The sequence below is a fragment of the Gymnogyps californianus genome, chromosome 7 (genome assembly GCF_018139145.2).
Source record: "Gymnogyps californianus isolate 813 chromosome 7, ASM1813914v2, whole genome shotgun sequence".
Classification (NCBI taxonomy): Eukaryota; Metazoa; Chordata; class Aves; order Accipitriformes; family Cathartidae; genus Gymnogyps; species Gymnogyps californianus.
Window position 1 is genome coordinate 8,833,008 of NC_059477.1, and position 22,524 is coordinate 8,855,531.

Consider the following 22,524-nt stretch of genomic DNA (forward strand, 5'->3'; position numbering starts at 1 on the left):
CAGAGGTACATCTTCAGCTCCCAAAATCAGTATAGCTCTTCCCAAATAGCATTATATCTTGAGATAGTCGATGCTGTATCTAAGAAGGGCTGACAGCTTGAGCAGACCATAGTATTGATGTGGCTACACTATCACTGGTTCTAGAGCCAAATTCTTGGTGCATTGCACTGCAGAGTGTAGGTGCACCTCATGTGGCTGCAAGGACATGAAGTTTGGGCAGGGATGCAAACAGCCAGGGTTGCATTACATGGCAAACTGTCCAAACTCACTAGAAAGCAAACTTGAAGTGTATACACTTGAATATACCTGTACGGTATGACGCAAACCTTGTTTTGCTAAACAGAAAGACTTCCAATTAAGGGCTTTAGAGTAAATTTGTAAATTGTTTCCATTTTCATAATGCCTCTTGTGCTGAACAAGACATTCAACAGATCTTTCTACTGTATTATAAACGCTCTGGATGGCGGCACACAGTGGTCATAAATGTTCACTACAACGCTGTTCTCAGATGATTCCTCTTTATCTTTTCCTGATTTTCTGTCTTTTTGTAAAATATGATGCATACCATGAAAAAATGTTCTATGTAATAAAGCTTTGCTGACAAACTTAATAAGAACAATCTGTCCCACTGAGCATTAGTTACAGACAACATTTCTGCCGTGACCTTGCACTGGTTTTCTACAGAACTGATGTAACAGCTCACGAAGTATATTTTTGTAAACCTATGTTCCAGTTTATTGGATCACAAATACATGTCTGCCAAATCTCTCTCTTGTTGCAGGAAGAATTCTAGAATTACAGTGTAGCACTGCACTGACCCAAATAACAGTGCATCTCATTAACACTTCCTCCAATGAGAAACATATGCATTAAGTACCAGTATCTCCCTTGTGACACTCCATGGGATTTTACCAAAAATGTTAGCCAACCAATTGTCACGTCCAGTGAAGCTGAGCTCATATTTTATGCCAAAGAAAAATTTCAAGCTTCATGTACAATTTCACAGCTCGGGACCCAGCTTTTTTTGACTTTATAATTTGTCTTCAATACTGAAAAATCTTTTCATTGTTTCGAAGTTTCTTCTAACAAGTTACCCTTCTTTCATGATATACTAAATAATTGAGTTTTGCAGCTTTTAGACACTTACACTCATTTTTTAAGCCTGTATTACAGTCAACTATTTCTTAATGAAGTTTTTAATAAAAGTCTGTTCGTTAAGAAGACACAGGTAAATTAATTTTTCTCAGGACTTATATCATTATTAAATAAAGAGTATGCACAGAATGAAATTTTAATTGCAGGCAGGTGTGTTTTGGGGTTTTGAGGGGGTTTTTTTTGGTGTGATGTTTTTGGGATAGGGTTTCCCCCCCCCCCCCCTCTTTTTTTTGTTTTGTTTTTTTTGTTAAATTGAATATCACAAAATGGTAAAGGTTCAGGTTGGCTACATCAACAGGCAGAAACTGTCAACCATATCCTAGAAGTAATGCTTTCAAAAAAAGCACAAAAAAGAATACCACATTTTTAAAGTGGAAGCTGGCCTTGCACAAATAGTACGAAATCATTATAAGCTTTCATTTGCAAAAGCAACACATAATTAACTGTATGTATGTGAATAATCCCACTGGCTTCCTAATACTTAGGTGACTTCACTCAAGTGCATTTTGCAAATGCACTGTGAGACTGGATTGTAGGATTGAAACCATCACCCTTTGATACACCAACATCCACAGTTTAAACCGCCACAGTCATCTTCAGCCCTGCTGCAACTGTGTGAGAACTTCTACAGTCATGCATACCAGGCTTTCTCAGTTTGGCAGACATTCACACATAGGCTTCTGGTTCTCCAGTTCAATGTGTGACTGTCCATAATTAACAGGCTATCTTTGACACATTTTGTAATGGATCAATTGCAGGTAGCAAGTTCTGCTACCAGTGAGTGGCATTTCTTGCGGAGAATAGGTACAATCTCATTTGCCAACTTTGTATGCGAAGGAAGATAATATGCAATTATAAACTGTTTTATATTACAGTGCATATCTTTAAGACACTTATCTCCCTACAATATGGATCCCACTTCATAAAAGCAGCAAAGCATCACCTCTCCAGGGAAGATGCCACTCCTCTGCAAATTAAAACCTTTAGATGAAGCAAACTACAGAGTATCATTTCTCAGAGGACAGCACTAAAGCTAAAATGAGTAGAACTAGGAACCACTTACAGATAATTCCAGGTGCACTTAACTGTTACCAGCAACTGCCAAGAATTTTTTTGCACTTCTTTTAGTAGTGTCAAAAGGCAAGTAGGAAATATAAGGTGAAAAAAATACGTAATTAAGAAAGAAACTTACCATTGGCCCTGGCTTCCCAGGCATACCATGCTGGCCACGTCCACCCTAGATATGAAAATAGACAAGATAGAATATTTATAAAAACTCTAACTAATTTTTTTATTTATTTACTGTTAGCATTTGTGATAACACCCACACATACTAAAGCGATCAAAGAAATGCTGGATTACAGAGCCCTCTAAACACTGGCATGGAAAACTTCTGGAAGAAATTATGCTCCCCTTCAAGTTAATGGATTTCTCTATTTTCAGAGAGGCCAATACTTTGACAGTGTCGTTGTATGGAGCACATAACATAAATGGAGCGCATAAAAGTCATGGGGAGAAACGCCAGAAAAAACAATACTTGACACTGGACGTAAAGCAACAGAAAGAAATTTCTACTCAAATATGATCTCATTTCAAGGCTAATCCCTCTTTTTGCTGAAAAGCAAAATATTTTTTAAGAAGACAGCTTTATTACCTGGAATTAAATTATAAGACTTAATTTAAATTGAAAGTCTAAACTTTCATTTTAAACTTTTTTTCCAGACAAAATCAATACATATTATTTCCAGTTCAGTAACTTTTGGTGAAAATAGCCTCTCAAGAGAAATTTCACAGAAACAAAGATGACATTTTTGTATCACAGAAAAAAGTGTTGTGAGGGTATTTGGCCTTGTGGGCAGCTCTGGTATGAGAAATTACCATGCAGGTAACTTTCTCCTTTTAAAACTGTTTTTGACTTTTGAAATTTAAAGGTCTCACCCCACAAAACTCCGCTCAGCCCTAACTGTCTTAAGCTACAGCAGAACTCACCAAGGAAGCGACTAGCAGTCACATGAATAAACACTTTCAGGCTCAAAGATTTAAGTAAAACAAGGGAAGAATTACAAGAGAGAAGGAAGATCCTACATACAGGGGCACCCTGTGGTCCAATTCGACCTCTTTCTCCTGGCATTCCTCTAGGTCCCTTGAAGAGAGAACAAAAAGTGCATTATTTAGGAGCTCATCATGGCAGAATAACAAAAAGGGAAAAACATAGTTCACTTGATTTTTTTCCCCCCATAGTGGAGAGAACATATGCCATCCCCCTTTTTTTTTCTTTTTCTTCTTTTTCCTTTGCTTTTTACCTTTTTTTTTTTAAACATACTTGACTTTTCCTTTGCTTCAAATAAGTTTTGCACTGCATCGCTCTTCAGCGATTTTCTGCTCAGTCTTCTTTATTTGCTTTTAACAAAAACATGATTAGCTTCACTGAGACTGCAAGCATGATAAGGACAGATGATGCGAACAACAGTTACAGAACCAAGTTATTTTTTTTCCTCCTGCAGGTGTAGCTTATTTTGTCCTATAGCAGGAAAGTAGCAGCAGCTTATATAAATCCTTGCAGCCTCACAGGCTTGCCCAGTGGAAATTTAATAGACTGTTATTTCTTTTTTCCTGTTCCAACAGTATTTCCAGTTCTAAACACATGAGAATAAATTCTGTATATACTCACCAGGGTCAATAATGCAATCTCATTTACTACGTCTCATTCACAAACTAGGTTCCACTTTAGGGATATTAGATTCTGCATGACACAAGATAGTGCTTCGCAGAGAGGTGTCATTATCTGATATCAGAAAGGTGCTTTACTTCCAGAAGCACTGCTGAGAGTCCATTTTTGGCATGTTACACTGCTCACAAGTATTCAGTTGTCCAAAACCAAATCTGAATGAAAACTACTCTCAGAAAATTTTCTCCATTTCACTTCCATGTTATGCATGCTTATCCTCACCGTAACCTCCAAAATCCTCTGTCCATGGTTTTCTTAGCTAGTGCATTTCTGACCTAAATTATTCCATTTCTATCTCAGAGCAACCTAAACCATTTTTTCTCATATTGATATCATTCCATATGAAGCATCAACACGTAAAAAAAAAATTTAGTCACCTGACACTTACATGAGTAGGTAAACAATCACAAAATCTACATTCAAGTTGCTGTTGAGCCTTCTAATTTATTATTATCTATATCTGTGAATTGTGAAGAACAACAGCTTACAGTGGACCAAATTTACTGTTAGTGTAATAGAAAACAACGCCTTAATTAAGAGAAAGTTCAGCTTCATGACATCAAGTACGGATATCAAAACTTTAAAATTGCTATTGGCAATAGCATTTACAATCTTAAAGCCACTTCTGTAATATCCAATGCACATGACACTCACTAGAGGACCTGTTGCACCCATGGCACCTGTTGGTCCGGATTCTCCCTAGAAATGGAAATGAAATGACACAATTAGAGGAAACAGGCTAGCGGAAAATGGAGTTACATGTTTCATCCCTGTCTTCTGTGCTTACGTTAGGCCTAAGAGGCAGATTTGCACAGTCATCTGTGTGCATCACACATGTCAAAGGCACTGTTCCCCATGCTGATGGGAAATGTCATATTTACATATTCTCAGTGAAGCAGATTTAACTCCTACCTGTTCCAGCTAACTGCCCACACCACCTACTGTACTGTTTCTACCAAGTCTTCTGCTGTTGTTGCCTCCACAGAAAGTGGTAGGCAATCTCAGGAAAGAAATGCTTTCTTACACAAACTCTCCTTAACTACTGACTTCACATTTAAATTTAGATTTTGGAAGATTTGCTTCATTTACTACGTTTTTAATCTAAAGGAATAGTTCTATCCCACCTGTGATTATTGCCTACACCAGGCCAAAAATGTTTCAGCATCAGCACTGATCAATGTGGAAAAGCCTGAAAAGTGTTCTATACTCTTTTAAAATAACTTTTAACCCATCTTGAAAGGATTGACTCCAGCTGGCTATCCTGTGTTACCACTGCTTTGAGCTGAAGTTGTAAGGGTGCTGCAGTACCAGCGAGGGTCAAAAATTCTAAGAGAATAAAGTTGTTAGGTGAAAATTATTCAGTTTGATAAAATATATTCCCTCTCCTCTCCAATGCCTGTTTCTTTCAAGCCAATCTCTAGTATGGTAATCCGAAAGAGGAGAGTCAGGTTGTAGTTATGCATTGCTTTATTTTATTCTATTATATAAAAAAAAGGTTAGAAAACTGTTTTTCCTCTCTCAACTTGGTCACCTAAAGCCAACAAGAACCACAAACTGGCCAAGTGGAAAATTGCAAGGTGTGCATAGGCTCTTTGTTAACAGACTTTGCTGTCTTCAGTATTACATAGGTGTCACAGATGGACCACAGCCAATTCACCCAGTGATACCTTACAGGCCTAAAACTGAGCACCAGCTGAAATTGTGACTGGCACCAACCTTCACCAACCAATTGAACCTTCTTCCTGTATAAAGCCCAGACATGCCATTGTATAGCAGTTTATATGGACCAAACACACAGTAAAAATAGACAATTCCATGTAGCCTCTCCACTCCATACAAGTAGCACTGACAAGAGAGGGTACAAAGATGTGTTCAAAAGATCTACTATCTTTCATTATTTTGGCATTATAGAAAAGATGCTTAAGCATTTAGTTCTTTGGACCATGAAAATACCTTTGCTCCAGCTGCTCCAATTTCACCTTTTGGACCGTCAAGTCCTTTCATTCCCTGCAAGTTATAAAAATATGGAGAAATTACAATTATATATGTACACACAGAGAGCATTCCTACTCTTATTGTTAAAATAACTCAATACTAAAGTATTAGGAATGGATCTGAGGTGGCAAGAGTAAGAAAGGAAAAAATAAAGAAGAAAAAAATCAGATGGAATAAAGTTTTTAAACATTTCCTAAATGGAAACCATTTGTACAAGGTACATTTCCTTGGATTTGGTTTCCTTTTTAAAACAAGAACGTTTAAAAAAAAATCCTAAAACAACAAGGAGGCGGCTCTGAGCCATAGGAAACCTACTTATTCCTCCCTGAAGTAAAATTTTGGCCAGAAAACTTGGTAATTTGTAATCACCCCATGTTGCAAACATATCCACCTCTCAAGTTCCCCACCCTAATGCAAGACTTGCCAACAAAGCGAGAGAACTGTCAGGTTTGTGCCTCCTGAAGCTTGGCAGGGCTCACGCAAGCTCCTTCCAGATTCCCAGATCATTTGAAAATAGAGTGAAGAAAGCACTTGAGAATATAATACAGAGGTCAGCTTAAAGGGGAATAGCGCTGATTTTCTGCAAGGCCTTCTTTCTGTCAAATTCCAGTCATTCTGCTACAATTGGCAGGTCTATAGTGTAGTCAAATTCACCATAAATACAAAAAAAGTTTAGTATCTTTATACTGAAACTGCCTAGAAACATCATCCATAAGGAGAGGGAAAACCTTGTCTCTTACCCTGTGACCCTTGAGACCTGGAAGACCAGGAGCACCAGGGAAGCCTCGAGGCCCCTAAGTAGGAATAAATAAATAAATAAATAAATAAATAAATAAACCTGATTTCTGCAGATAAACCTAGCCCCAATGTTGCTAAAAGGGAAGAGGGTAGCAGCATTAATACTAATACTCCTAACACTCCTTCACCTTGGTGACATAATATAGCAAGGCATAGCGTTTGAGTGGGTCACAAATGATACAGCTTAACATGCTATGAAGTTAGACAGTCTCACCATTATGCACATTTTCACTGATATTAAAAGCCTTATCATTTACATTGGTGCATGATCAAGCCTCAAATTTCAACAGAAGTAATGAAATAAAACCAATGACAGATCAAGTTTTGAGGCTTAATATGGAGAAACCTTAGTTAAACAGAGATCAAAACTCAGAGCTATATTTTAAAATAAAATAGAAACTGAGACCAAACTGCAAAATGTACATGTTCTTTCCGAATATGTCAGTCAAGTAGCATGATAAACAACTGCTATTAAAACACATTTAGCAATTAAACCAAAGTTGCCTTGCACTTAGTTTCCCACCAAGTTTCCCAATTTCTCTTTCAGGAAAGACTAAGTAATGGAAGGGAGCCAGGTGCCTCCTGTTAGAATATTGGTCACATGAATTTATAATAGAAATCACGTTAACACCTTCATACTCTCGGATAACAACAACTCAGCAAACATATGATTTCTTCCTTTATGGTACCCCTGAACTAAAGTTCTCAAAAAGATTGTAGCTCGTACCTTTTGGCGTAGCAAAAAATCACAAAGCTATATTACAGAACATGAAGCATCATGAAGGAACACTGACATTCAGAGGAGCAAAAAAGAACACCTGAGATCTCAGCATTAGAGAAGAGAACTTCACATACAGACAAGCTGTTTCCTTATTAGCAGCAAGGAACGTAAGAAAGGTCTTTGTCTTCCCATAGCCAATTATATGGATAACGTTTGATCATAAAGTTCAGTGGGAAATTACTCCAGAGTTTGCAGACTCCTAAAGGAAAAATTACTTTATAAAGGTATGCAATTTCTGAAATGAATAGATCAGATTGCTTGAAATTATTTATACTCAATGAGTTCCTCAGTGAAGAATGATCTCTGTTGTCATACAAGGTCTTGCACGTAAACTTGAAATTGGACAAATTATGCTTGTTTAGACTGAATGTAGCCCATAAAAAGGATTTTTTTGGCCTGTACTCAGTGGTATATCAGCTTATACAACCAGGGCAATCAAATGATGAAGCATGCACATGGGACAAGTCACATGGCAAGGAGGCAAATCATGTAGAAGGGGAAACAGTCATCAGGTATCTCCGTAGCAGTCTATGAGCCTTGTCATTGATCAAGACATGGCACACTTCTCTGATAAACTATCAGGGCATTCAATGGCGTTCTCTACAGTGCTATGCAATTGCAGCAAACTCTTAATGAGATTTTGTGTGTGTGTGTGCAGATGCAGTACTTCTTTCCTTCATTAGAAAGTCTTCTAAAAGATGACTTTATTGAGCAAAACAGCTCGATATGAACAGAACAATACTCCACAGACTACATTTGCCTCAAGCAGCTTACAAAACATTGTCTTTGATCCATAAAACTTGGGAGGAAAGTTTAGGAAACAACACTGCCTCGTTAAAAAATCATTTCTCTCTCCAAGAGATCGTATCTCCAGTTGCTAAAAAAATTGCCAGGCAAGAACTGGATGCTTAAAAAGAAAAGGAGGCAGCTTAAGAGATGATGTGTATCAGGTGGCTTTAGTTCTGGGATTTATCTGTCCCCTTTTCAGCCACACTACAGCTCCCTTCCAGGTATAGAAACTTGACTAATGAAGGTAGAACTCTTAATATGGGCCAAAATGACATACCTGTTTTCTTTTATTTCTAGAGTGCATCATGACAAGTATCCTCTGCAGTACAAGTACATATTATTTGGAAATCCTTTAATCACATTTGCATATTAAAAATATATATAAATTATATACGTCTATGATACAATCCCCTCTTCCCCTGCCCTCAGACTGACTGTTATAAAGGTAAACAGTGCCACCCCAACCTGACATCATTTTATAGTCTCTGAGCACTTCCTGCACATGATTGTGAATGACCATGTGAAATACTGGGAAATGGAGTACAACTTGTATGTACTATCATCTGTTTTACGCATATTTCATGTATGGAACAGTTGAAATGTGCCCCTGTGAAATGACTCTCAGGATTAACTCGAGGACCTTTGAATCACCTGTTTGATTCTGAGCTATCACACTGATCTGGATCATTAGAGTAAGCTAACACAAGTACTTCAGAAATTGAATGGCAGAGCTTTGCACTCATTATTAAAAGAGATAGTGATGACATAAGTATGATTATTTTGCTAAAATGTAAATAATCATGCTCTTACTGGAGATCCTGGAAATCCAGGCTCACCAGATTGTCCTGGTCTACCAGGTTCACCCTAAGGAAAGAAAAAAAAGGAACACATGAAAATAGCAAACATGAAAATTAACTTCTCTTATCATTCTTCCATTCAAACAAATGAGGACATTCACATCAGTAATATGTATTTTCTCTTTACTGTAACAATTTCAGTAATATAAATCAACTGCACACATGACTAGCAATGTGCATTAGACACGTTAACTTAAAAAAGGTTTTTAACAAAGAATTGCGGGAACTGAAGACTGAGTCCAAAATACATCTCAGCATCACAAGATGGCGCTGCAATGTAGTTTTCCTGTCAATTAACGAGGCAACCTTTTGTCATCCTCACAGAGTCAAATTACTTTAATTTTCCATAGGAACAGCAATCTAAAACTGCCTGCATTGTAGCTTGTTACTTCTCCTTCCATTCAAATGTTTTAAAATGTGTATAATTTCATTCGAGGCCAGTGACTATTTTCTGTGTGATGCAATAGGAAAGAAAATATGGTAGAACCAAATAAGCATATTTTGAAGATTATTCAAAGTCCTCCTGAGTCACAACCAAACATTCCTTTATATGCATCAATCAGCTCAAATACATCCAGGACTCTGGGCTACGGGAATATGAAAGGCTTCAGAAAAACAGTTTCTGGACAGAGAGAAGGTAAAGTGCTTCACAAATGCAATTAAAGAAACCCATACGTACATTGGAAATGGAAGAAGTTCTTAAAAGCAGTATCAAGATTTGGCTTCACTGCACTGAGAGTTAACTGTTTCCAAAGATTCTTATAACTCTTTGTACATTTTAATGGGAAAGTAGCCATTACACAAGCTATGGTAATTTTTATACTAAAATATCTGGCATCTGCAGTTTTCAACTAATTTCCAAGTTATAAATTACAATTCAGATGCATGTAGTGTGCTTTGCAAACAAATAATATACGCCTACCGGTAAATTCTTAGGCTACCGTTGTGCAGTACATACATACTTATGTAACATGTATAATACATAGATCTTACATATATGTGTACATACATGGATAGTGTCATAAAATCAGTTACGAAAAATTTTTTAAATACTAAAATTTTATTGTCCAGATCCAGGTGAATGTTATCATTACAGTTCTTCTAACTCATCATGCGATCCCAAAGAGAGGCGATGCCTCCAATTGCCCCCCTCCTAACTGTGGTATATTATTATGTGAGATTTCAAGAAAGACCTCTCAGTTGAAGAACTGGCTGAGGCAAGAAATAATAAAGAGCCAGTGCTTAAACCTTAGGTATGATGGTGACATGTAAGGAAAAGATAAGAGTGTTTTGAAAAGGGTTGCTAAGATTTATAGTTATGACACTGCACTTAATGAGGAGTATGATTACAGAGAAAAGTAAATAGATAAAAGTAGTTACAACAGGCACATCTGCTGGTTAGTCACCGTCTCAAAGATGCCAATATTTGTTTTATTAAAAACAAAACAAGATACAAACGATAACAAACTTACATCTTCACCAGGTTTGCCTGGAGGTCCCTCTGGCCCACGAGAACCAACTGGACCCTAAGAAATAAATATATTTGTTGAGAAGTCAATTTAGCCATCACTAAAATATCTATTTGTTCCATTTCAAAGTCTGGTTTTATAAAAACAGATGTAGAAAAAGGATGATTTTATGCCTAAGCACACTTGCTTAATTTTGTATTGCTCTTTCTAACCATCCTGCCCCTAAGAAACCTGCATTATGTTATTTAAAAATATAGGATGGATTCTTTAGGAGAAAAAAAATACATTAAAAATCACAGTTGCTGTTGTTCCAAATCTCTGGCTCTTGCTTTTACTTTTGAATCATTTTATCATCTCCAGAAAATAAATATTCTCATCATCCTTTGTGTAAGTTACACTACCAGGTATGGTTTTACCAGTGCTTAATCATCCTCAGGTCTGTGCTGGAAAAGTAATGATTGTTTATACGGTAATCATTATTACGCATGTTCAAAACAATTAAAATTCACTGATTCAGGACAACTTGCTTTGAACACCACAACTCTTGACTCAAGTTACTTAATAGCTTCAGCTGAGACAACATGAAAAAAAAAAATCTGTTCTGAAGTAAGGAGGTATAATATATTGTTTGCAATTTTATTGTACAAATGTTTGTATTTATTGGTCTTACCATAGGTCCTGGATCCCCAGGTTCACCAGGTGGGCCTGTGGGGCCAGCACCACCCTAAAATTAACCAAAGATGAATACAGTTACAAATTCCAAAAAATAAAAACATAAGGACATAAATTAAAATCCATGATCAGGAAAAACCACAGCCCATGGGACAGTCTGAATTCTAATTCAGAACCAGCTCACATTGCAAAATGAGTGAAAGTTGGATATCTAAAGTTTGAGGGATTTTATTAAGTCCTGTGCCATACACAAATCCCACTGGAAACTTAACACCATGCCAATACTGAAACCAGAACAGTCACTATTTTCATTGCTGTTCCCTCATTAAAAAATGTGTGTTGGGTTAAAACTTTGTTAAAGGTCTAATAAATTGTTCTTTCTGAGTTAATTTCTGTGTATAGAGTACACCTAGAGCAGAGCTCTTGAGAGCAGCATGTTTAGACTCACCTCTAGATGAAGATGCATTCGTTCATGCATCATCGAAGACTGACATTGCCTCAGAGATGCACACACACACACCAGTTACTATGTGCTTTGCCTTCATCTCTGGCCAATTATCTTAAATCCCGAGGTGAAGTACTTACTTGTTTTCCTTGGAGACCTTGAGGACCTCTTGGACCCACTGGACCCTATCGAAAACATAACTTGTTACACACTGGAAAACACCCTTCCCCAAGTAACATTCATCCTACAAAGACAGCAAAATGGTCTGATAGTGACCTCCAAGACAACATTTCTATGGCCAAACCCTCTGAAAGGCTTTTATTCAGGAGGCTGATGTTATGAAATACAAAATTACATAGAATGGAAATCTTCAAACTCAAAAAGCCACAGCAGTGTAAATTCATTAGCAGCTGAAAATATGGGCTTGCTTGCTTTCTGGAACCTCACAGTCTCTGCCATCAGTCAGAATAACCAAGTTGCCTGCATAGCTCCGCTGAAAAAAATGTCATCACAGAATAGAGTTGGGGGGAACAGTCTTTCCTTGAAGGGAATCTCATTATTCAGATTAATCTCATAATGGAATCAATGACAAAATAAATTCACACTGCTGTTCTCAGCCATGAACAGCAACAAGCGGCAATGGAAGGACATATTTTCATGAATCATACAAACCACCAGAACAGCTTCCAAAAGGTTGTGGTTTGTTACAGAAAATTCAGATTTCCCCTTAAAAAGTTTCATGGGATTTTTAGGAAAAATCTCGGGCTTAATTGTAACTTATACCATGAAGTAAACATAACCTTGTCTGAAAGTAATCCTCTTGCTTATAGCAATACAAAAATATGTATAGCAGACAATAACTTGCATTTTGACAGAGGCTCAAGATTTATGTCTTTTACACACAATTCATTAATTTTTACTAATTTTTACAAAGCAAATGTAGAAGAGTTAGTAATAGGCCATTTAAAAATTCTAATCAACATTAAAAACAAAACAAAAAACAATGGTTCAGCTAAATGACTGTCAGCTACTCAGTTTACAAGGAAAGGAAAAAAGGATATCACAGAACATCATTAATCAATCCAAAGACAGTGAGTGAGTGCCAACTGACTTTAGTAGCCTTTGTGTAAGGCCTTAGAGAGGCCTAGATATTGAAAAATACCTTAAAAGAGATATTAATATTAAAACAAATCATATTTGAGAACAACAAAAGAAGAGGCAGTACAAGAGATGCAATGTCTCGAGACAAATTGAGTGAAAGGATTAAGCAAAACAACGGAGAGCAACGAAGTAAGTAGGACAGACTTGTGGGTCAAATCACTGTATGAGCACACAGCAAATTCACTGAAGAGACACATTCATAAAAAAGGAAAGTTCTTTAAAGAAATCACCGCAAAAGTTAATCCTAAGGCAAAACATCAGATTATCTTTAGAACCTTTCAAATTGTATTGAAACTGAGTTTGAAGGTTACTAGCGGGGACTAGAAGGGATAACATTCAGGTAGGCAAACTCATGGACAGTACAATTGCTAAAGGATGGCTTCCTTAAGAATGAACGTTAAAAATAACAGCAAAATGGGTAACAGCATCTTCAAGATATCACAATGTGATAAATACATGTAGTGAAAAGAGATAATATTCAAAAACAACCCCAAGAGTTCTAGCAGAGACAGCTTAGGGTGGTGAAACAGCTTTCACAGATGGTAAAAACTTTCAGTGTTACCATTAAGTCCCCAGTGCACTGAAAGTAAAGGGCATTATCTAAACAGCGAGAGATGCCAATGATAAAACTGGACCCAATGGAGAAACAGAATGTCTGTCTTAAAAGAATGAAGCACAGCTTTCAGTTAACAGCTGGTTTCAGAAATAAATTTTTAAATTACTACCAAAAATAACTATCTTTGATGTCACAATGTGAAAAGAAGCCTTCAAAGTTACATATTTGTTTATTCTCCTTTGTGTTATACCTGACGCTTTTCACTTACTCTGCAGTGACTCAAGATAAGAGAAAATCAGGAGCTTTTTTTTTTTCCTGTACCTTACTGTTAGTAGCTGCTATATTTCAGAAGGAGAGAAGGAAGACAACAAGAAGGCTAGAGGTGGGGAAAAAAAAGCTTTCAATTTAATAAAAGAATATTTTTTCACTTTTTTCCAGGTAGTGTGCAAAACTGCACTAGAACATACTGTACACTCAGGTTCTAGAGGCATAGGAAGTTGAAGAGGACGAATTCCCCTTTGGGATTTTGCATATACATTCCACTTCCACTCTGTTCTACAGTACAGGGCTAATCTGGTCTTACCACTGCACCAGGCATCAGTCCCATCTGACTACCAAGTCCAGATTTCTCATCCAGTCCTGCCATCTGAGCTGAAAATGGCTGAAAAAATAAGATGGGTGATTTTAGCTGTCAGTCATTTTGATGGTTCATAAAGCAAAAATCCATGCAACCGAATCTTCATTGTTTACATTGGCTTTGCAGCACTGAGAACTAAATTCTTGTTTTAATCACTAAAAGTTGCCTTTCCTGTAAATTTGAGGTGGTTTAAGGCTTCATAGATCAGTCGAATGCATCATATTGTCTGCTTACTACTCTGATTGATATCCACTTGAATATTAAACAAATGAGAAAGTTACCTAAAAAGAAGAAAGCCTCCCATGAAATTAATTAGGTTTCTTTCACCTTCATCAAATTCAAATCACACCGTAACTTCACCTGCAATATTCCTTCATGTCTTCTAAGCCTATCTTTTGTTTTCACTTACTGTGCTTCAAGTTCAGAAATATCCTGAGGTAAATGGAAATGCAGCTGATTTTATGATTTCAAATTAGAATTTTTAAGCGTGTTGCCCTTATCCAGTGAAGTTGAAGGCCGCTGCTGTTCATGCCAATTCACAGACAAATAAGTTAGAGCAGGGAGAACCTTCAGTGCCCTCCTTCTTCTGCAAGCACATAGTTGAAATCAACAGTTTTATTTTGCTTCATTCAGAGCCAGATCCTCACTTGTGGCAGGCCAGAACTTACAGTGGCTGAGAAGGAGCAAGAGCACAAATGTGCATTCAAGTCTTCTAAGATTTACAGTTTGTTCCACATCAGATTGGTCCCCAAACACATCTTCCACAAGGCTGGAGATTGCCTAACTTCAGAGACAGGAATACAAACCAAAAATGTCTTAAATCTCTGGCCACACCTATTCTTTCATATTTTCTGTGGAAATCTATGAAGGATGGTCGTCTAACACCCATCCTGGTGCTTCTGTGATTCTAAGGAATTCCTCTGTGCTGAAGATATTTACTTAGGCTGAATCTGCTGGACCCAGGACTATTTGGAAAGGTGGTTACGTCAAGAAATGCTGCCCAAACTTGCAAGCTGTTGGCCTAACATGAATATTTTAGCTTATTGTCAGTATAACTCTATTGTTTTCAGTAACGTTGCAGGAACAATGGAGTGAGAAATCAAAATAGATATCTTCCAAACAGCAATGAATGTGTAACTGAATATACTTGAGAAATTCAAATATGTATTTCATTATCAATCATAATTAGTGTTCCATAGAACTGGGGGCGGGAAGTCTTGCAGAACACCTTGTCTGTATCTATGGCTGGTTAGCACTGCTTTTCACAAACAATTCCTTACTTAAGCTTCTCAGTGTTTGTCTGAACAATTCCAGCAAGAAACATAGTTAACTACATTTTAATTTCTCTCATTAGTTATTCTGTTATTTATAATTCATCTTACTTTTTCTTTTCTGTATCCCTAATTTGGTACACCAGTTTCCCTGTACTATTGTCCAGATCCCTTGGGTTTACCTCGGGTGGAAGTAATAGAACCCTACTGAGGGTTTTAGATTTGGGCACCTTGGCTTTTCTAGATGCTAAAACCCATTGCAAAAGGTGTATCCTTTCCGAGGTTTCTCACGTTCAACTTGCCCAAATTTTTGGCAGAACTTGCACTGCCGCTAGCTGCTGTCCCTCATGACTGGGAGACAGGGACTGTGGGCACAGCATTCCACGTTCACTGAAGCAAAGAGAAGTAACTCTTTGTATCATGTGGATCTGGCCCAACACTCACTTCACTCTCTACTAAAGCAAGTGTAAAACTTACCCTGCTTAGTCCATCTGGTCCTGGGTGGGTAGGATGCCCTGGAGGACCAGGGTCACCAGGCTGGCCAGGGATACCAGGTTCCCCATCAATCCCTTGAGGACCACGAGGACCCTAGAAAGAAAATCAGAAATGCCAACAATGCGCAAAGGTATTCATTAAAATCATTGTAACTGGCAAAAAACTGCCTCGTTTGTGATAAATCTGTATTTCTACAGAAAGATCTTCAAACAAACAACATCCCTCAAGACCTGTTCCTACCTTCAGATCAGAAGCACTGGCTAAAAATAGTCACAAATCCAACACACAAGTAACTGCAGTCATTTTTCTCACAGGCTTTTTTAGAAATTCAGGCTTCTTATCGTTCCATACTAGAGTATACTACTCCTGAAAAACTATTTGGCTTTGCACACAATATAGACTATAATGAATTTACTTCTAAAATACATATACCTCGGATTAGTGTACATACGTACACATGCTTAGGAAACTCCAGCGTAAGGCTGGATTTTTACAGCCTCCTGACATCATGAATGGTTTAGACAGCTCATACCCATTGCTGAATACTCAACACAGTTACACTGCCAAAAATGCAGAGTAACTCCCTTGGTGTCGATGTTATCTCTAGCTAGTATTTGCAGAATAGGCTAGGAGGCCATCCCATTGCTCCCATTTTGATCACCCATTTTTGATTCCTAAACTGCATTCATCTTATCTTGTGTCAGAACTAAAATAAAATACAGAAGCAGCTAATAACACATCAGTGGAACAAAATCAATAGCAACAGGGCCAATAAGGATATACTTCAATCATAAATACAGACTTTAAAGTGCTTGTCACTACTGCTTCTTTCATTAGAATAAAATGCTGGACTACAGCGTGGAAAAACTTTATACTATATAATGAGCTTTTCTACTTCAAGGATCCTTAAACATAAAAGTTTGGAAGCCTGGCTCAGTGAGTCATCTTTACAAACACAATTATAATCAGACAGATTACTTGTATTTCCATGAGATGAGGACTGTGTTTCCTTGCAGTCCGTGACACATTTTGGTGGAATTTCTGTCTGAACTAGTATGGTTTGAACTAGTATGGTTCACATATTAAAGCAAAAGCATTCCCTTGGGAAAGGGCTACACTGAGGTAGCACTGACTATAGGATTCCTGAAAAATCCCAGTGAATGAGATAACTCTCTTAATTCTTGATCTATCTTTATAGCCTGAAATTCCTATAAGCCTAGCAATCAGGAGAAAATCTTTTCCTTATCAGACATGCGTGTACACACACACTCCTACTCCCAGAATGAATTGTGAATAGATGGTATTCTGAAACAAATGAGAAGATTTGTGCATGTTGGATGGAAGTGGAAGGTTCTAGCAGAAAACTTCATTATTTAGTATTTCTATTATAAACAGAAGTAGACCGCCAAACCTAAAAGTGCATACTGTCCAAAGGAGGAAAACAATGAGTTATCTTCTTTCCTTTGTTCTCAAAATAAGAAGAAAACAAAGCTAAGCATTAGAGAAAAAAACACAGTTGCCTATAGAGAATTAAACAAGCCTCTATACAACGACGATTGATTTTCAATATCCAAACCAAGACACCTTAACAAAATCTGATATAGAAAAAGGTCTTTTCTTCATTTCTTTTAAGAAAAGGACCTACTTTTTAGTCACCAAAAATCAACCTGCTTCAAGAGCAACACTGCAACCCCCCACCCCAAAAAGTCCTCAAAAAGCATGCTTGTATTTGCAGGTGGCAACTAACCAGCGGTATATAACCAATGTTTGGGGTTTTTTTTTAATAAAATCTTGATTATACTTTTATTTATTTTATATTATTTATCTATTTATACGTATACTAAAAAAAGCCCTCTCATTTTCTTTCACCAGCTCAAGGTCAGTGAGGTTTAAAAAAAAAAGGGGGGGGGGGGAAAACTTCTCACAGAGGCCACGAGGTGGCACCGTTTAAACACGCAGTTTACTCATTCTGGCTCATTGCTGCTGCTGTTCCGAAAACTATTACAGGTTTTGCCTGTAATGGAATAAAAGGAAATGCAGATCATGGTAAAACACTCTCAAACTACTATGGATTTTAACTGCTACTGCAATTACAATCGAGTGTAAATCCTTATGGAAACAAAACTTATCAATGGTTCTGAGGATGCTCAATCTTATTTTCTGTCTTCAAAAGATCATTTGTAAACACCTAAAATTGTATCATGCTCCAAAACTCCCCCTCCCTAGATGCATTTTACAAATGCAAACATGCTATTCCCTAGCTGGTTCTCTCTCATTGTTACACTAACAAAGGATTTGAAGTAAAAAATATGCTAGTGTTCCTGGATTCATTTTACATCCAAGGGTCCTGCTTTTGTAAAAGGCAGAGATCCATAGCACAGTTGAGCTCCTTCTGCTCACTAGTCAGTAGGAGCCCATTTAAAGAAAAAAAAAAAAAATTTCCAGAGAAACAAAGAAAAGGCTTGGAAATGTGCTTAGTGGTTTTGCCATACCACCAGTCAGTAACGTATTTACCTAGAGTAATTTTATGAAGGGTGTCTGTACAAGGTTACCTGCTCCATGAGGTATTTTAAACAAACTGCAAACAGTGTGCAGAGGTTTTCATAATATAAAATGCAAGCGTGAGCTAACTTTTTCTTCCCGCAAGTATAAATGAAAAAAATCCTGCACTAGCAGTCACTCTGTAACTGAAGCAGTGTTCTTTGGTCTCAGATCTACACTCTGACATACACACAGCTCACCAGAACCTTTGACGTAACATTTTCAAAGGACCTGACTGGTTCCTAATCCCTTGATATTCCTTGAAAGCAGTATAATAACCTGTGTCAAAGGAACTCAAAACTATTTGCAGCCTTTTGGTATTTTAGGTGCTTCTAGCCACGACTCTGTAGAGACATACAAAGGATGCACGGCACAGAATCAAAAATTATTTAGCATCTCATTGATAATACTGCACATTAGGAAAGCACTTCAGACATCTCTATGAACAGAGTCAAGATTCCTCTGCACACCACAAGATTTCACAATTACTCCCAGAATTCTTTTATGCATCTTGATACCCATTCATCAGGCAAACATCTTACGGTGATCTAGAGAGCAGCAGTGGCTTGGCATCCATCTCAAAGAGGCTACACACTTACTCCACTGCTTTAGAAGAAGAAGTGTCATTACCATCTATGGACAACAGGCACTCACGGGAAGAACAGCACAAAGGAGTCAGTTTTAGGCCTATGCCTAAACTCAGTATTGGCTTGCTCTCTCCTGAGGGATAGGAAAATATCCACATAGAAATTACAACGATACAACTCTTTAAAATCTGCTTTTAGCAGTGTCTGCTCTTTGACCTAGCTTTTTCAACAGGAACGTGTCGTCTTTGGCATTTTCAGCACTCCCCTTTGGCCTTTCTGTGGTTCTCCACAGGCAGACACTGAAATTCCCTTATGAAGTCTTTATTTCCACTGAGCGATCTTGATTATATTATTCACCAGCATACCAACATATGCAGTCACATATTAACTCCTGCTAAATTTCTGAGCTTTGCCTTTTCTGGAGTACTGAGCCACACAGTTCACATTGCTTCTGACGTACAGTAGTAACCAGCAAAAAGTCAGTGAGTTCTTAAACAGGCAAACATGACGTTCCAGTTTTGGGTTTTGGGGGTTTTTTTTGGTTTTTTTTTTTTTTTTAAATCCTGGAGTTACTCTGGGTAACTGTTGAGACAGTATGGCTTTTAGCAGAAATACTGCTAAACCTGTCAATTATCTCAAAGCATTCAGGTTTCAATGTACCCAGAGAATGGTGAGATAGAAATGTTTTTCTGTTTGTTATCTGATTCTTGGAAAATACGAGGAAAGTTCTAGTAACTCTAGAAGACATGGAAACAGTTTAAAGCCATCTAATCTTTTAAGGTTAGTGCAGTACTTAATTTCTGAGAATATTTAATAACTTACAGGTCTTCCCTTTGGTCCTCGTTCTCCTCGTGGTCCTTGTGAGCCTGGAGGTCCCTAAAAGAAAGATTAGAAATATTAAGTACCTTTTAAACCAGCTAACGATTAATAAAGCTCTGAAAATATGAAATGCAATGCTTATTTGAAAATTAATCTGCAGTTCTTTTTTTTTTTTTTCACATGATCATAAAGAAAATGGCTACAATCACCGAGTATTCAATATTTCTTCTCAATAGTACATTGCCTGAAGGGAGTAGAACCAGAATGAAGAGATCTACAAAATGGCTTCATCTCTCATGTGCTCCACAGGTTAATTTAGCAAAGGTTTTCTGAATGCTGGAGGCTCTTAATCCGGAGATGTACAAGTTTGAGACTCCCTTCCTGCTAGTCCAGAACTGCTCTCTGCTTAGCCGCAGCTGGGGACCATACTGCATCTCCTTCTACTCCTGCTAGATCCCAGCTAGAAAAGCATTCCCCAGCATCAACCTCACACAAAGGTCCTCAGACATACATGTACTACAAGCACACATCCATTCACTTAGGGCATAGGCTGACCTGACACTAGTAAAAAATCCTATCATCTTGTTGCCTCCTCAAATCCAGCGGCTTTGCAGACAATACCCACTACAGGCAAGGAAGAGTCCTCCTTCACATCATCCTCACAATACAAAACAGAAATGGCAGAAAGTGGAAAATGCTATCATCAGAGAAACAGAAGTTCAAAAAGTACTCACGGCTGGTCCCGGGCGGCCTCGTATTCCTGAAACCTAAAGAAGGCAATATAAATCAAAGTTACCACACAACATTATGAATGTATTTGTCACGACTACCTTACAGAAAATTAGTTACTGAAAAGTAAAGAGCAAGAGAGAAAATTAAAGTACCAGGCAAGTTGTAAGGCTTTTTTTTTGGGGTGGGGGGGTGGGGGGTGTGTGTGTGGAATTTCACTAGTTATCTCTTTCCAGTTTGGTGTCTTTTTATAAGCAATATCAGCAAAATCTTGGAAGTATCATTGTTATTCTAAAAAAGATGAAATAAATAAGTGAATTACAATGATTTAGTCTCAACTTATTGATTCTTTTAATTTGTTTGTCCTCATGCTAGAAAGGGATAGTAAAGACAGAAAGTAACAACTTATTTCACCAGTTTTCTCAAGTGTTTCTACACTTTCCAGATACTAATTTACCTTTATACCTCCACAAATTTCTAACTGTAAAAATAAGGACTATGACAGATTTAACTCAGTAAGATTTTTTTCCCAAAATGCAATTGACAGGAATTTCTAATGTAACATATGTGAAACAGTGTAATTCCATTCCTTTCATTCCTAGGCTGCACATTTTTTGCTGTATTTCCTTAATTACTGCAATTCTGCTTTAAAGCACTAAAATGTACACTTCTAGAGTGTGCTGATAAATGAAGAAAAAAAACGGACTTACAGGTGGCACTATTCCAGGTTCTCCTTTTTGTCCCTGTAGGAAAAAAGATACAAAAACATCAGATGGCAAAAAACAAGTGAAAGCACAATTAACAGTACCCGTTTCACCAGTACCATCCCTGTGACTGTGATAAATGCTAAGACTTCTCTAAGGATACAACTAAGGCTAAATTGAAGTACCTGCAATAGCTAATCCCTACTATTTTTAATGACTATGGACACTGATTAAATGAAGGCTATAAATTAACAGACTTTCTCTAACTATATAACATACTTGCTGAAAGATGAGTCAAACTAAAAAATTACCATGATATTTAAGTACTAGAAAACATGTTGTAGTTCTGTTATTGGATGATTTGATTCACATGAAATGCAGAGTCCAGAGCAGCATTCAGATTCCTTTTCTTCAAGGGATTAAATTAAAATTCATATCATTAAACCTATGGACATAAAAAACCTGCACGTCCACCTGCAGCATAGGGACAGAATACAAAATGATATCGCATAGCTTCAGAGTGAAGGACACAGCATTTGCCATTTGACTTTCTTTGAGCTGAATGTCTTGACAATGATTACATGTTACATAAAATAACTGGGTTTAGACCTATTGGTGGTAACAGTTTTATTAAAGAAAAAAAGAGGACTTTGTAAAGATAAAAAATCTCCTGCCTTGTTTATCAAGTAATAACAAGCTGGTTACAGTCCATTTATTTCCATAAACTACCCCTGCATAGAGAGCTACTCTGTTTCGGTGAGCATATATACTTGATCACCTAAAAATTATTTCAATTATTTCTCGTAGCTGCTTACTATCTTAGAAGCTTATTTATCAGAATGTATTTTAATTTCTCTTGTTAGAATAGATCTTCTCTTCGTTTAATTGCATTCTATGAGAGATGCTGCCCGCAGATGTGTGGCTCTGTGCAAGAACACATCATCCCGGTTCTTCATTAGTGCCCAGACCAAGCATCCCCATGGAGCCCTCGGGCTCCAGCAGACCCACCTCCTGTATTGTAAGGGACCCTCACAAGTACTCAGGTAACGTTTGCCAGTCTTTTACTTGATGTTGACCCGAATACAGCCATGATGTTATGCAAGATGCCTTGGGCGGCCTGAATTATTACCACAGTGAAAGTAGAAAGGATGCCAAAAAACTTTTCAGCATGGTTTCATACATTGCTGAGGAGTATTTTTATACTTGTGCAGTCCTCCAGTGATTTATACAAAACCCCAGTTATTCATGGTCAAGTATATGAAATAATGAAATACAACAGTAAATGTAAGAAAACCAAAATTCTTATTAAAAACACTATTTAGATCAAAGAGCAGT

The 22,524-nt window shown here is 37.4% G+C and overlaps 1 protein-coding gene across 2 annotated transcripts in view; it reads right to left on the minus strand.

Moving 5' to 3' along the window:
* The window catches only part of COL5A2 (collagen type V alpha 2 chain), a 113,154-nt gene that overhangs the window by 30,596 nt on the left and 60,034 nt on the right, over positions 1-22,524 (minus strand). Inside the window, exons 1-15 of one of the 2 annotated variants that reach the window (XM_050900481.1) lie at positions 21,501-21,521; positions 21,196-21,228; positions 20,491-20,523; positions 19,760-19,813; positions 15,792-15,902; positions 13,990-14,067; positions 11,830-11,874; positions 11,243-11,296; positions 10,576-10,629; positions 9,057-9,110; positions 6,619-6,672; positions 5,837-5,890; positions 4,538-4,582; positions 3,245-3,298; positions 2,348-2,392 (exon numbers count right to left, since the gene is read on the minus strand). In XM_050900481.1, the coding sequence (XP_050756438.1) occupies positions 2,348-2,392; positions 3,245-3,298; positions 4,538-4,582; positions 5,837-5,890; positions 6,619-6,672; positions 9,057-9,110; positions 10,576-10,629; positions 11,243-11,296; positions 11,830-11,874; positions 13,990-14,067; positions 15,792-15,902; positions 19,760-19,813; positions 20,491-20,523; positions 21,196-21,228; positions 21,501-21,503 (771 nt within the window). In that variant the 5' untranslated portion in view covers positions 21,504-21,521. Of the gene's footprint in view, positions 1-2,347; positions 2,393-3,244; positions 3,299-4,537; positions 4,583-5,836; positions 5,891-6,618; positions 6,673-9,056; positions 9,111-10,575; positions 10,630-11,242; positions 11,297-11,829; positions 11,875-13,989; positions 14,068-15,791; positions 15,903-19,759; positions 19,814-20,490; positions 20,524-21,195; positions 21,229-21,500; positions 21,522-22,524 lie in introns of those variants that run through there. The other variant, XM_050900480.1, reaches the window with a different exon arrangement.